Source organism: Sturnira hondurensis, unplaced genomic scaffold (genome assembly GCF_014824575.4).
Source record: "Sturnira hondurensis isolate 20B ecotype Veracruz unplaced genomic scaffold, ASM1482457v3 Scaffold0021490, whole genome shotgun sequence".
In the NCBI taxonomy this organism is placed as follows: domain Eukaryota; kingdom Metazoa; phylum Chordata; class Mammalia; order Chiroptera; family Phyllostomidae; genus Sturnira; species Sturnira hondurensis.
Genome location: NW_028094121.1, coordinates 1,901,140 through 1,913,529, shown reverse-complemented (window position 1 = coordinate 1,913,529; position 12,390 = coordinate 1,901,140). Strand labels below are relative to the sequence as shown.

Sequence of the window (12,390 nt, the reverse complement as noted above, 5' to 3'; positions counted from 1 at the left end):
TTGTCAAACCGAGACCTGGCCCATTTAGCGGAGCCTGATTCATACCGAAGGCCCATCACAGACTTCCCTGTAGGGAAGCAGTCTACGAAGGAAGTGGGGCAGATCAAACAGAGAAGAAATGTGAAGACAGATGCTCTGAATCATTGTCACGGGGCCTGCCTACGGCCCGGCATCGCTGCAGGGCCATTTCTGTCTCTGCCGTAACTTCCACGAATCCTGCCAGAGCAGAGGAAGATGGAACAACAGAGCCCCAGCCTGTAATCAGCTCCGGTTTCACCTGGGCTAAAGGGGCATTTGGACCAGATACTGTCCCGGCAGTGAGTTGGGTCCCGGGTCAGGGAGAACTCTGGGAGGTCACGTTCCTTCCTCTCCCACCATCCCCTCCTCAAAGAAGAGATGCTCCCCACCCCAGGGATGGCCGCAAGCGACACTTGAGCTCCCCCCTCTTCCAGGACAGGCTCACGCCAGAGCAGCTTCTCAGGCAGGCCCCCTGCATCCGGGATGCTGAGGAACAGACCCTTACATCCAGCCAGTCACCATCACACACACACAGCAGCCTTACACAACTTCACACTCATGGGGGTAAATCCAATGGGGATTAGTCACTTACTTGGTGCAAAGGGTTAAACAGACTCATTCCCAACCTCAACTTGCAGGGAAATTACTTCTCATTAGAGGTGGAACTGTGGAGCAGCCCAACCCCTGGGCAGTTTTGGCAGCTGGGGACTGTGGGCAGCTCCGTTAGCCACCCATGGTGCCCCGCCTCTGGCTGGAAATTCCCCGTGCTAACCAACCCCCCTTGTCTCCCAGGCAAGCGGCAGCTCCCACCTTCTCTCAAGGTCTTTCTGGGCCCCCTTGAGGAAGAGGGTGATATTCCTCCCCAGCCCAGGTGTGGCCACATGGATCAACCATTCAGTGCGACATCAGCTGATGCCTGCACTATCACCAATAATCCCACCACCCTGGGTGTATTTTCACACCCTCTCAAGGGTGACCTCTCTGGAGGTGTATGTATCACAGACAGGACATAAAATGTCCTGTGAACAGGGTGCCTCCCTTTCCCCACCCACCCTCGGACCCAAGAGCACGGAGCCCTTTGCTTCACTCTGAGAAACATGAGAAATGCGTGCACCAGCCAGCCACAACAATGGGAGGGAATTTCTGCAGAAAGAAAAAAGGGCCCTGTGGCCTCCTCCCTCTCTTCCACACACATGACGCTTCTCGTCTTTGATACAAGACCTGAGGCTCAGGCAGGAGACAGGAGCCCAGGAGATCATCATATCACCTACTCTGTCTGTGGGCAGGACCGATGGGGTCCCAGGCTCTGCCCCTCGGTGTTTGGAGGAAAGGCACTGGGCTCCAGCTTCAGCCTAATGTAGATCCTGCCCCAACAGGAGGCCCTTTGGTGGTGATAGCTGTGTCTCCAGAGAGCCCTGCCCCCCTACCCCTTTCACAGTCCACCTCCAGGCCTATTCCGTTTTGGTCACAGGTGGCTCGAGCACTCTGGCTCTGAGACTCTGGGCTGTCCCTGGGCAGCCCCTCTGGCGGGTGTCCTGGTTAAAGTCACTGCAGCACTGGGGGTGACGCCTGGTGAAGAGACAGAGAGAGCTCGCCCCCCCACCGCAAGGACCCCAGGGCTGCTGTATCCATCTCCTGGGCTGCCTCTCACCTTTCACCCTAGGCCTGAGGTGGGGAAAGGGACCAGAATTAAGCATTCCTGAGCCAGACTCCAGGGTTCCCAGCAGACACCTCACAAGGTCCAGGCACTGGCCCCACCCACGGGGCTCTACTGTCAAATTAAGTCAGGGTCTGAGCGGCTTCGGAACGCTCCATCAGGGTGGGTGGAATGAACGCAGAGGCAGGGCAGGTGCCTAGACGGCTGTCCAGAGGGCAGCAGCGGAGCGCAAGGCGGCGGGGAGGTTAGGAGGGGTGAGTATTGCTTGTACAGAGCTGGTGACAGTGGCAGTCAAGTCCAGAGCCAGCCTATCTGTGGCCCACATGAGTGGGGCCCACATGAGTCTCCCAGACAGCAACCCTGGCCTAGACACGAACAAAAAGTAGAGCCCTAAACGGTTAACTTCAGGCAGCTAATCCCCACATGTCAGACAGGATTCTCAGCAGTGGCTCAGAGCCTGTCAGCCCTCACCTTCTTATCCCAGCAGACAGCCCCCCTCAGGACCCCTCACAGGCCAGGCTCTACCTGCTGGGGACAGGGCCACCCTCACAGCCTGGGGAGGACTGTCTGCTTTGGCAGATTACATCCCCTCTGAGGGCCACCTCCTGGATGTTAAGAGGCTCCGCCCACACCTCCTGGGGTCCACTGGGAGCACTCCTATGGCATGTCAGAGGTGAGCTGGCGAGGAGGGAGATGAGAGGTGAAGGGCAGTGCAAAGGGAGGTAGTGGAACTTCCCTCTAAGGTATCTGGCCAGCAACCCTGGGAACTAAGGCCTCCTCCTGTTTTGCTCGTAGGAAGGAGTTGGCGCCAGCCCGAGGGAGGAAGCGGTCTCCAAGCCCTCAGCTCCCCGGGCATCTTCTGCTCCCCCCCCCCCCCCCCCCGCCNTTCTGGCTCCCCCCCCCCCCCCCCCCCGGCCCCGGCCCTGGCCAGGGCACTAGACAAGCATGCCTCATGCTGCAGGGGCACTCGGTGGGAAAAGCTGCCAGAGCGCTGGGTGGGAGGAGGGGCATCATGGTTCCCAGAGGGGCCTTGGTGTGCCCAGCTGCAGTGGATGCTACATTCCTCAAAAAAAGCAGCAGTGTTGGGAGACGCAAAGGTGGAACAAAGAACAAGACAGGAAACTCAGCAGGGACTACCAAGAGGCACAGGCGGGCACAGGCGGTCTCTGCCCCAGCCCAGGACCAGGCAGGGCCACGTCTCCCTCTTCCACCCCTGGCCTGAGGGGGAGTCATGTCCACACAACACTCACGTAGGTTTCTTTACAATGAGACACAGAGGGACATGGATTTCAGCCCATGTGGTCACCAAGACTGACGGTACCCAGACAAGTGAACAGATATAACACAGTCACACATGGATGGACACACACACACACACACACACACACACAGACTACACTCTCCACTGCCAGCTGGGGCATGCCCAGTAGCCAACAGGCATGCAGCAGGGCGAGGGGCCAGAAAGACGTGAGACTATGTACAGGGGAGGAGGAGGGGCGCCAGCAGGCACCCCTTCCCACACCGTACCCCAGCCTCTTCCTGAGGTCCTTAGGAGCATGAGGGGCTGGTGGCACTCTCCAGGGAGGACTGGGAGAGGCGCCTGGTGAGGGATCCGAGTGTGGAGTCTGCCACGGAGGACGTGGGGAAGAGTTTGTACCAGCCGGTGACGGCGGCACTCAGGTCCAGCTCGTCCAGCATGATCTGGGCCATGCCCATGAAGCACTTGTGGTCCATGCGGCCGTAGTCTCCCCAGACGATCACCTGCCAGTGGGGAGGAAGAGAGAGGAGCTGAGCCGCCTCCCCAACTCCAGGCTGGGCAGTGGGCCCAGGGGCCCACACGTCTCCCCGGGGCACAGATGGGACAGAGAGAGCTGCAGCTCACTGATTTCAAGCAACAGCTCACTGCGCACTTAAGGAGTGCCAGGCTCCAACCTACGGACTTTATATATATCATCTCAACTGCTGCAACTGTTCAGGTAGAGGCACCGTGTATTATTTCCACAAAGAGGAAACTGCTGCTCAGAGAGGTTACTAACGAACCAAAAGATACCCAGTAATTGGTGGCAGAGCTGGGAATGCACACTGGGTGCCCTGTGGAGCCCCCCAGCACCCCAGGTGACAGTCTTCCCCAGGAAGGAGCAGACCGAGACTCCAGAACCTGCGTCACGGCTCCCGCTCTGCCCCTGCCTCACAGTGGAGCCTGGGCAAGCCCCTGGCCCTCACTGGACCTCAGGGCTCCCATCCATCCATAAAACGGAGAGGAGAATAGATTAGCTCGGTGCTTTTTGAAGTATTTTTATTGGTGAATTCATTTTTCTTTTTTTTAAAAAAAGATTTTATTTATTTATCTTTAGAGGGGAAGGGAAGGAGAGAAGGAGAGAAACATCAAAGCATGGCTGCCTCTCGTGGGTCTCCCGCTGGGAACTGGCCTGCAACCCAGGCATGTGCCCTGACTGGGAATCGAACCGCAATCATGTGGTTCGCAGGCCTGCGCTCAATCCACTGAGCTACACCACCCAGGGCGGTGAATTCCTTTTTCAAAGTGGAATCCCAGTATATATAAAAAAAACAAAAAAAACAAGACTGAACTTCCCCACAGAACCCTGGGGTTCATCGTTCCTACCGTTTGCACTCCAAGCGCCCCTGCTAAAGAACCACCTCAGCCCAGGGGAACAGCCCTAGATGAGGCACCCCATAGCCCAGACAGCCCCGGGTGCAAGCCTCCCCTCCCCACCTGCGTGGCCTCAGGCAAGGCTGACAGCCCCCTAACCCCACTGCTGCTAAGAGTTAGCGAGCAGCTGTCTGCGCCAGGCACTACGGGAGGCCCTCTATGGGCATCTCTCATTTTACCTTCACATCACACTACAGCCAGTAAGCAATCATGCCAGAACTTGAACTCAGGACTGAACCCAGGACTATGCTCTACCCCCATGTAACCTCTTGCCGCCTGGGTCACTTCATCTATGAAAGAGGCTTGATGACCCCTTCCTCCCAGGACCGTGGTGAAGGGTTTGTCACTCTCATGTAGTTGGGGTGAGAGTTGTTACCCTGACCTGGGCTTGTCCCTAGGTCCCTAGCTAAAACCTCATGCAAGGCACTTCATCTTTCTGAGACTGTTTCCTCATTTGTAAAATGTGGAGAATCACACCAGCTTCACAGGATCATCTCGAGGCTGAAGCGAGGTCACAGGTAGAAAGCAGCTACCACCGAGCCTGGTGTGGAGCCAACATGCAATGAACACCAGCACCAGGTGGGAGCCAGGGGACAATCGAGTCACCCTCCAAACCTTGGTGCCCTTATGAATCAACCAGGGGCAGTAACACCTTACTGGGTGGTGAAAATGAACGGCCAATGCGTATCAAAGCACCTGCACAGGATGAATCATAAGTGGAACACATTTCAAACTGTGACTCACAGTCCTTGAGAGCTGCCCAGTCACACTCACCTGCAGCACCTTGCCCTGCGGCCCCTCGTCAAAGAGCAGAGCCTGCTGGTACCGGGGGTCACAGGTCTTCTTGGCCACCTTCGTCTTCTTCTTGGCCAAGCAGGCCCCATTCTCAAGCAGGTAAACCTTGATATAGGTGGCTGAGGACGGGAGAAAACAGGACGGGGAGGAGTCCAGGAGAAACCACGATGCCCGGCCCCATCCCCGACCTCCAGGAGGCCCTGGAGTGAGTAGGGCGAGTAGGGCGCGCTGACCAGTGGACGGAAGGTCAAAGACACTGACTCAAACACTGACTCCTCCATCCTCTCCTACCCTGCCCTGACTCACTGGCCTTCCAGGCGAGCCGTGGCTCCAGTGTCCGGAAGACCGATTTAGACCAACGGGGAACTGAGGACTCGTTAGACCTAGTGCTCAGCTGCGTGGCCCTCCCCGGCAGGACCCCATCTCCAAAGTCCTTCTCCCAGCTGCTCAGCCTCACCTGGGAGGGATTTGGAACCAGGTTTGGGGGTCAGGCCCCGAGCCTCGATCACTTCCACCTCCAGCTGGCCGCTCCGGTCCATGATGGCAACATGCACGTCCCCTGCAAGGGAGAAGAGGGACAGTCCAGGCAGAGTAGGCCCAGGGCAGAGCAGCCAGCGCTGTGCAGAATGCCGGTCTGCAGAGGACGCTACAACCCCGGATGGGGCACAGGGTGAGGAAAACTGTGAGGGTGAGGAAAACTGAGGGTGAGAACGGCCCTCCGGAGACCACTTCAATGCAGCTGGGGGAGGCTCTGAGTCTAAAAGGTCCCTTGGGGCAGGGTGAGGGCCAGACCCTCCAGGGATGCGCTTGGGGACCACAAATGGCTGCCAAAGCCCCATTTAAGTCTGGTTAACCGAGGGGCTTCTGTTTTACTGAGCAAAATAGGCAAGTCTGGGGCCAGAGCCTCCTGTGTCAGGAAAACAGAGGGAGGCGGTGGGCTCAGAGGCTCATACCTTCTCCACAGCCACCCTCTAAACACAAGCCAAACAAACAAAGAGTATCAGCTTGAAGAGAGGCTGAGATATGAGCCTGCCCAGGACATGAGGTACGCCCTGGGAACGAGGGCTGGCTTGCGCCCTTGCCCTTGCCGAAGGACGAGGGGAGGCCAGCAGGTTTCCCAGGGGCAGAGCACTAAGAACTCCTCACTGTGCTGTGCAAAACGGGTTATCCAGCTGCGGCAAGTTCTATGGTGGAGTCTCGTCAGTTATCTGATTTCCAGAACTCTTGGCTCTGTTCAAATTCTGCTGGAATTTGGAACTATGCATTAGTCACTTGGAACATCCTTCAAGGGACTGTAGACTCAGACGCCTGGTGCAGAAAAATTAAAATAGGCCAGACTGTGGGTTCAGCCACCCATTTTAGATTCTCTGAGCCATTATGCTGTTGTTTGTTTTTGGTACTTGGGAAGATGCAAATACAAACAAAGACATTTTTTCATTCATCCCCCTCCCTCCAAGTACCCCTGGCCTCCCACAGGGAAGTGGGAGGGGATGTTTCAGGAATTGATCTCCTCCCTGTCTCACTATAACATCCCCAAGATGGGCAATCACAAAACTGTCACTTCCAGTTTGGGACACCAGGGGGCACCACACACACAGTTCTAGGTTGTGATGGCGCATTTGGCTTATGGAAGTGATTGACTCCCTTCTCTGCCTGGGCCAAAGGCTGGGAAAAGCAGACTCCCCAGGCCCTTAGGTGTCTGAAAGCAAGGCCTGACAATTATCCAGGTCTGATGAGAGCTGATGCACACTCTCTGAGGGTCTCCATGGACCCCTTTTCCAGCAGACAGAGGCTCCTGTGTGAGCACATGGAGGAAGAAGACAGGGCAGTGCAGTGGGAAGAGTCCTGGCCTGGAATGAAACCCAGCTCGCTGTATGGTTCACAGCTGGGCACTGGCTGCACTCAGCTTCCTCATTTGCTGTGAGGTCAGTGCTGATGTCTGGGTCAGACACTGCTTAAGTCAGACTAATGGGAAAGAGGGTGGAAGCAAGGCAGCATCTCTGGGGAAGCTGGGCCTGGGAGGCATTGCTTGAAGCCAACATATCCAATATCTAAGGGAGAGAGAGGAGGCAGCCAGAACTGCAGCTAAGATGACCAAGTGCAGACTTCGGGAAGTCCTTCCTAGCAGCAGGAAAGGGGATGAGGAAATTACTAGAAGGCTCTAGGTGCCAGACACTGTTAAGAGTCACAAGTCAAATGAGACACAGTTCCTAAGGAGTCAATGGAATACTTCGTGCAGAGCATCACAACAAACAAACAAAACTCAATAAATAGGTTGCAGAAAGAAGGCAGGTATCTTTAGTCCCATTTTACAGATGAGGAAACAGCCTCAAAGAAGGGACCTTCCCAAGGCCACCAGAGAACTGGTGACAGAACACACCCCATGAAAGTCAATGTCACGATGGTCTCCATCCACCATTTCACATCCAGCATGGGTGGTGCTGGCACACAGGGAGTGTGGTGAAGTGAGGGAGGGAGTGTGCTGGCAAGGTTGCGGCAGGTGGCCTTCCTCTGAGGAGGGAGGGGTGTACAAGTGCCATGCTCACTCCTCAGAAGCCTGAGTGAGGGCTCCTTCCTGCTGCTTGGGTCAGGCAGGGCCCCCACTGAACTCACTTAGGGCCCCCGCTGAGCTCACCCTTTCTGCTGTGTGGCTGCCATCACCCTACTCACTCTGCCCTCAAAAGACTCACCCATTGGTGGAGTTGCCAGCGTCTGTCGCCCCACAATCTGGGCTGGTCCCAGCCCATCCAGGAAATCACTGAATTGGCTCTCGGCTCCGAGCCGGGTGGTGGGGAAGATGAACCTGGGGAAGAAGGCAGAGGCTCACACGAGGGCATCTGGCTGGTGGGACGCAGTGGCTCTGCCTCTGAGGCAGATCTCCTGCGCCTCGATATCCCCTGCCCATGGGGGGGGGGGGGCAGTGGGCTCCTTTGGCTGGGGACAGAGAGAACTGTTCATCTCTGTACATTAAAGAAAATACTTTGATATTACTTAAGAATAGAGACTAATGAACCTAACATAACGATAGGTGACACTTTTTAAAAGATTTTATTTATTTACTTTTAGAGAGAGGAAAAGGGAGAAAAAGAGAGAGAGAAACATTAATGCAAGAGAGAAACCTCAATTAGCAAATCAGTTGCCTCTCACACGTGCCCTGACCGGGGACTGACGACCATGCATCCAACTGGAGACACTTCTCTTTGCAGGATGATGCCCAGGCATCGAGCCACACCGGTCAGGGCTCTAAGGTGACTCTTAAAAGGCAGGCCTTGCTGAGCAGCTGTGTCCTCACCAGGGGATGTGAATGCCAAGAACCAGAGACACAGGACAGAAATTTAATGCCTGAAGCAAGTTTCAAGACCTGAGGTTGAGTTGACCCTAAGTTGGAAATCAAGTCAGGAACATGAGGTGGTGGCCAAAATAGCGGCTGAATCCAAAATAACGTGGTTGGTGACGATTAATGGTGTGCCATGCTTGTGGGGGGCCGGGAAATAGCAACAAGTTAAGCTGACAATCCTTGAAAGTTGGCCAGGTGCCGAGAGCGCACTGATTGCTCCGCATGCATCATACCGTTTAATTCTCACAATGATTCTGTGTGGCAGGACCTATTATCCAGTTTTACTGATGAGAAAACAGAGGGTTCACGATGTTAGTGACTTGCCCACAAAATCAAGGAGATGTCCAACTCAGGCACTTTTCTGGTAAGAATTAGGACAGATGGCGCATGAAAAGTTTCGGACAAACAATACACGGGAGTTATCGCTGCCATTGTTATCGTGGAGGGAAAGTGTTCCCTGCTCATGTCCTCAAGCCTCGGTGTCCTGGGTGTGCCAGCAGAGAAAGGACAGATGGGGGCGGGCTGGCTCAGGTCTGTTTGTATGCTGCAATGGACCAGAGAAAGCCCTAAGATCTGACACCGCTCAGGATGCTGGCTAGGGAGATCAAAGTTTGTCCCAGAACAAATCCCCTGTCGGACGGCTTGGCCACAAGTGCCCCTTGGCCAGTGACAGGCAGGGAGGGGAAGCGGGCTGCATAGGCTTATCAGAGAGGGCCCCTGTCTCTCCTCCACTCCCAGGAAGAGGCTTTGAGGGTCACCCACTCCTACTGGCCACAGTAAGTGATGGCCTAATGTCGCATCCTGAGGACAACAGGCTCTGAGAAGGTTAAAGAAAGAAATCTGCTCTGGAGGCCACAGAACTTCAGGAGCTCGGTATAGAGAGTCTAGGGAGTGTGAACAAAGGCCATAGAGCCAAGGCCTTCATTCAAATCCTGACTCCATCACCACTTAATAGCCATGACCTCGGGCCAGGTGCCTCACCGTCCTCTGCTGCCTCAGTCGTGCCGGGGGGACAGCACCCCTCGGGATTGTTGTGAGTGTTGAATGAGGCCATGAGACACACGGTCGTAGACTCTTATACAACAGAGCTAAGGAACCCTGAAATCACTGCTCCCTAATGAGGCCACATCAGGAAATCTTATGGTGTGACCATAGTTTCATAATTTAGAAGAGATTTGAGGCACTTTTAAATTTTTGGCTGCAACCCACACGCAAATGTATGAGATACATGTCATAGACCTATGCATACCCATATATTAAAAAAAATAACTAAAACACAAGTTCACAAGGTAATGCATCCTTACTTCTTATGATACAATTAAATTTCTGTTTCTTTTTCTACTGCTGGTTTTACCCCACTAAACCAAGTTTCCATCCTGCCTCTGTGTCACCGCTCAGTTTGGGAAACACAGCTGTAGCCCCTAATCCCCACGCAAGGCCGCTTGTGAGAACTCCATTTGTCTGAGCCACAACAATGGCTTTAGATTTAACGGATTTTCGAATCACATTTTCCTTTTGAACCTTCTCCCCTGGAGTGAGACAGTGTGCAGGTGCTGGGAGGCAGAGGCATGAAAATAAACAGTGGGGATGAAAACCAGCAGCCTGGAGCCATAGGAAGATGGGGCCCAGGCAGCTGACATGGGGGAGGGGAATGGAGGAAGGCAGGGGCAGAAGATCCCAGACATCTGGCCTGAAACCCCAACTGGAAATTTTCCCGCCCTGCCCCTCGCGCTGTGACTAGAGCACCAGGCAGGATGGGGAGGCCCACAGTGGGGCGGGCTGCACGCACGTGCCGTCTGAGCTGTTGCTGTTGGTGCTCCCGTCGGTGGACTCCCGGCTGCCCTGGCGTGTGACCCGATTCCGCATCTCCACAGCAATGCCCGTCTCCGTGCTCCGCCGGATGTTGCTGCGCAGCTTCTTGGTGGCCCCTTCTGTGACCCCCAAAAGCACAGAAAGGGAACAAGGTCAGATCAGGAATGAGGCTTCTCTGAGAGCGTGCCCAGAGTCACCCTGCTGGGGAAGGGGCATGCTGGGCAGGGCTGTGGCTGGAGGCAGGGGCATTGCTGAGATGACCTCCAGAGCTGGTTTGCAGCCTGACCTCAGGGCAGTGACACAGTCAAAGCAGACTAGAAAGATGGCTGGAGGCAGAGTCAGGATGATGGGGATGTGGGTGGGGTGTGAAGTCACCAGACAGAGTCCCTGCCCTCCGCCCTCCGCCCAGCCCTGACAGCCATCTTTCCAGCTAATTTCGGCCCTTGCTCCAAATGGTTGTGTTCCTGCCTCTCTCTTCTGGAAAGTTTGCTTTTTGCCACATTTGTTCTCCCTCCTGCACCTTATGTTGCTCACGTCTCACAGCCCAACTGATATCTTCACGGGTCCTACAAAAGACCATGTGAAGCCTGGCCACTCTCAAACTAACAAGAGGTGATTAAGGAAACAAGACAGGGAGGGGCAGCTAGGTTGGCCTGAAGTGACTTTGGCTTTGAGAGAGAAGTCTACAGACTGCCCTGGATGCTGTGCAGTGAGAGCCGGGCCCATGTCTCTGTGACCCCTGTTCGCAGGACCCTCTGCCTCCATCCTGCCCCATGCTCATACTTGCAGGGAACACGGGGCACTTTGTCACTCCTAGCAGCGCACCATCCTGCCTGGGTTTCCATGGCAACCTCTTCAGCATTGCAGTGTGGTCCCTCTAGACACCCTTTCCTCCTGGGGCGGGGGTGGAGGGCACAGAAGATGGGTTGAGGGTTTACAGGGATTTCCCCTGCTGAAGCCTGGCTGCCTGAGGAGCCCCACGGGGAGAGAAGTGGCGCTCTGGTAGGGTCTGTACCAAAGGAGCCATTTGCTATCTCTGGTTAGAGATCCAGGCAAATTAAGAGTGAAGTTACCTATAGGGTTGGGGAGAGGCTGGGGGTGGGACAGCCAGTGTAGCGCCCTCAAAAGCACTGGGGAGGGGGAGCTGGCCACTCAAGACCATGGCTCTGGAAAGGGGGTAGTTTATTCCTCCTGCTTTGTCCTACTTATCTTTCAGGAAGTCCCACTGGGAGAGGGAAGGCTGAGAGGGCTAGCACCATGGCAGGCAGGACCGGGGGCTGGGAGTGGGCCGTGGTGAGGAGGAATGTCCTCCTGGAACCCATCACAGTTTCTGGGATATTGGAATAGCTATCTACCCAGGAATACATCTCTCTCTCTCTGTCTTGCACACACGGTCACATCAGCTCGTTCATACCGACAGGCATAAGCCGACACACACAAGTGCTGATGATCATATTTATGAAGACAGTGGTCTCACATACAAGTCATGTGTATGTGCATACAACAGTAACAAATGGTCCTGTCAGGTCTTAATCATACATACACATGATATGCTCTCCATAAGTGTGACCTTCATACCGTAACACTTGGAGTTGAACCTATCCACTCAATCACATACACAGATGCAAACTCAGAGATGGTGTGTGACCCACCACATGCAGAGGGGCCGGGCAATAACCGCGGGTGTCGAGGGACTTGGCTTGTCCCTTGTCCTCACTGCCAACGCCCTCTAACCTGATTAGAAGACAGGTGGGTCTGTGGGATCTGCACTTTACCCTCGCTCCCCTTGAACCCCCTCCCTCCAACACACATCCTGAGCTGAAGCCAGAGTCTCACTCATGACCCCAGTCCCTTTCTTCTAGAGCTCAGGAAAGCTCTGACCCATTTAGAAGAAAATTTACCGTCTTTGATCAGACCTGCCCATTCCATTGTGACCCCCTGGTAGGGGAATCACAGAATTCTAAAATGTCAGAGACACTCAGCTAGCCCCCCGGCCCTGCCATTTCACAGGTTGGGGCCTGAGGTCCGGGCGCCCACAGGCCCAGGCTGACCCCCAGTCTGTGACGTGCTACTCCCCACTCTTCTCCTCCAACTCCATGT

The 12,390-nt window shown here is 55.0% G+C and overlaps 1 protein-coding gene across 2 annotated transcripts in view; it reads right to left on the bottom strand.

Annotated features, from left to right (window-relative positions):
* Window positions 1-2,596: 2,596 nt before the first annotated feature.
* RIMS3 (regulating synaptic membrane exocytosis 3) overlaps window positions 2,597-12,390 on the bottom strand; it is a 34,119-nt gene continuing 24,325 nt past the window's right edge. For both annotated transcript variants that reach the window (XM_037032626.1, XM_037032625.1), the window contains 5 exons: window positions 10,268-10,409; window positions 7,832-7,944; window positions 5,599-5,700; window positions 5,121-5,260; window positions 2,597-3,436 (listed from right to left, as the gene is read on the bottom strand). In XM_037032626.1, the coding sequence (XP_036888521.1) occupies window positions 3,224-3,436; window positions 5,121-5,260; window positions 5,599-5,700; window positions 7,832-7,944; window positions 10,268-10,409 (710 nt within the window). In that variant the 3' untranslated portion in view covers window positions 2,597-3,223. The remainder of the gene's footprint in view (window positions 3,437-5,120; window positions 5,261-5,598; window positions 5,701-7,831; window positions 7,945-10,267; window positions 10,410-12,390) is intronic.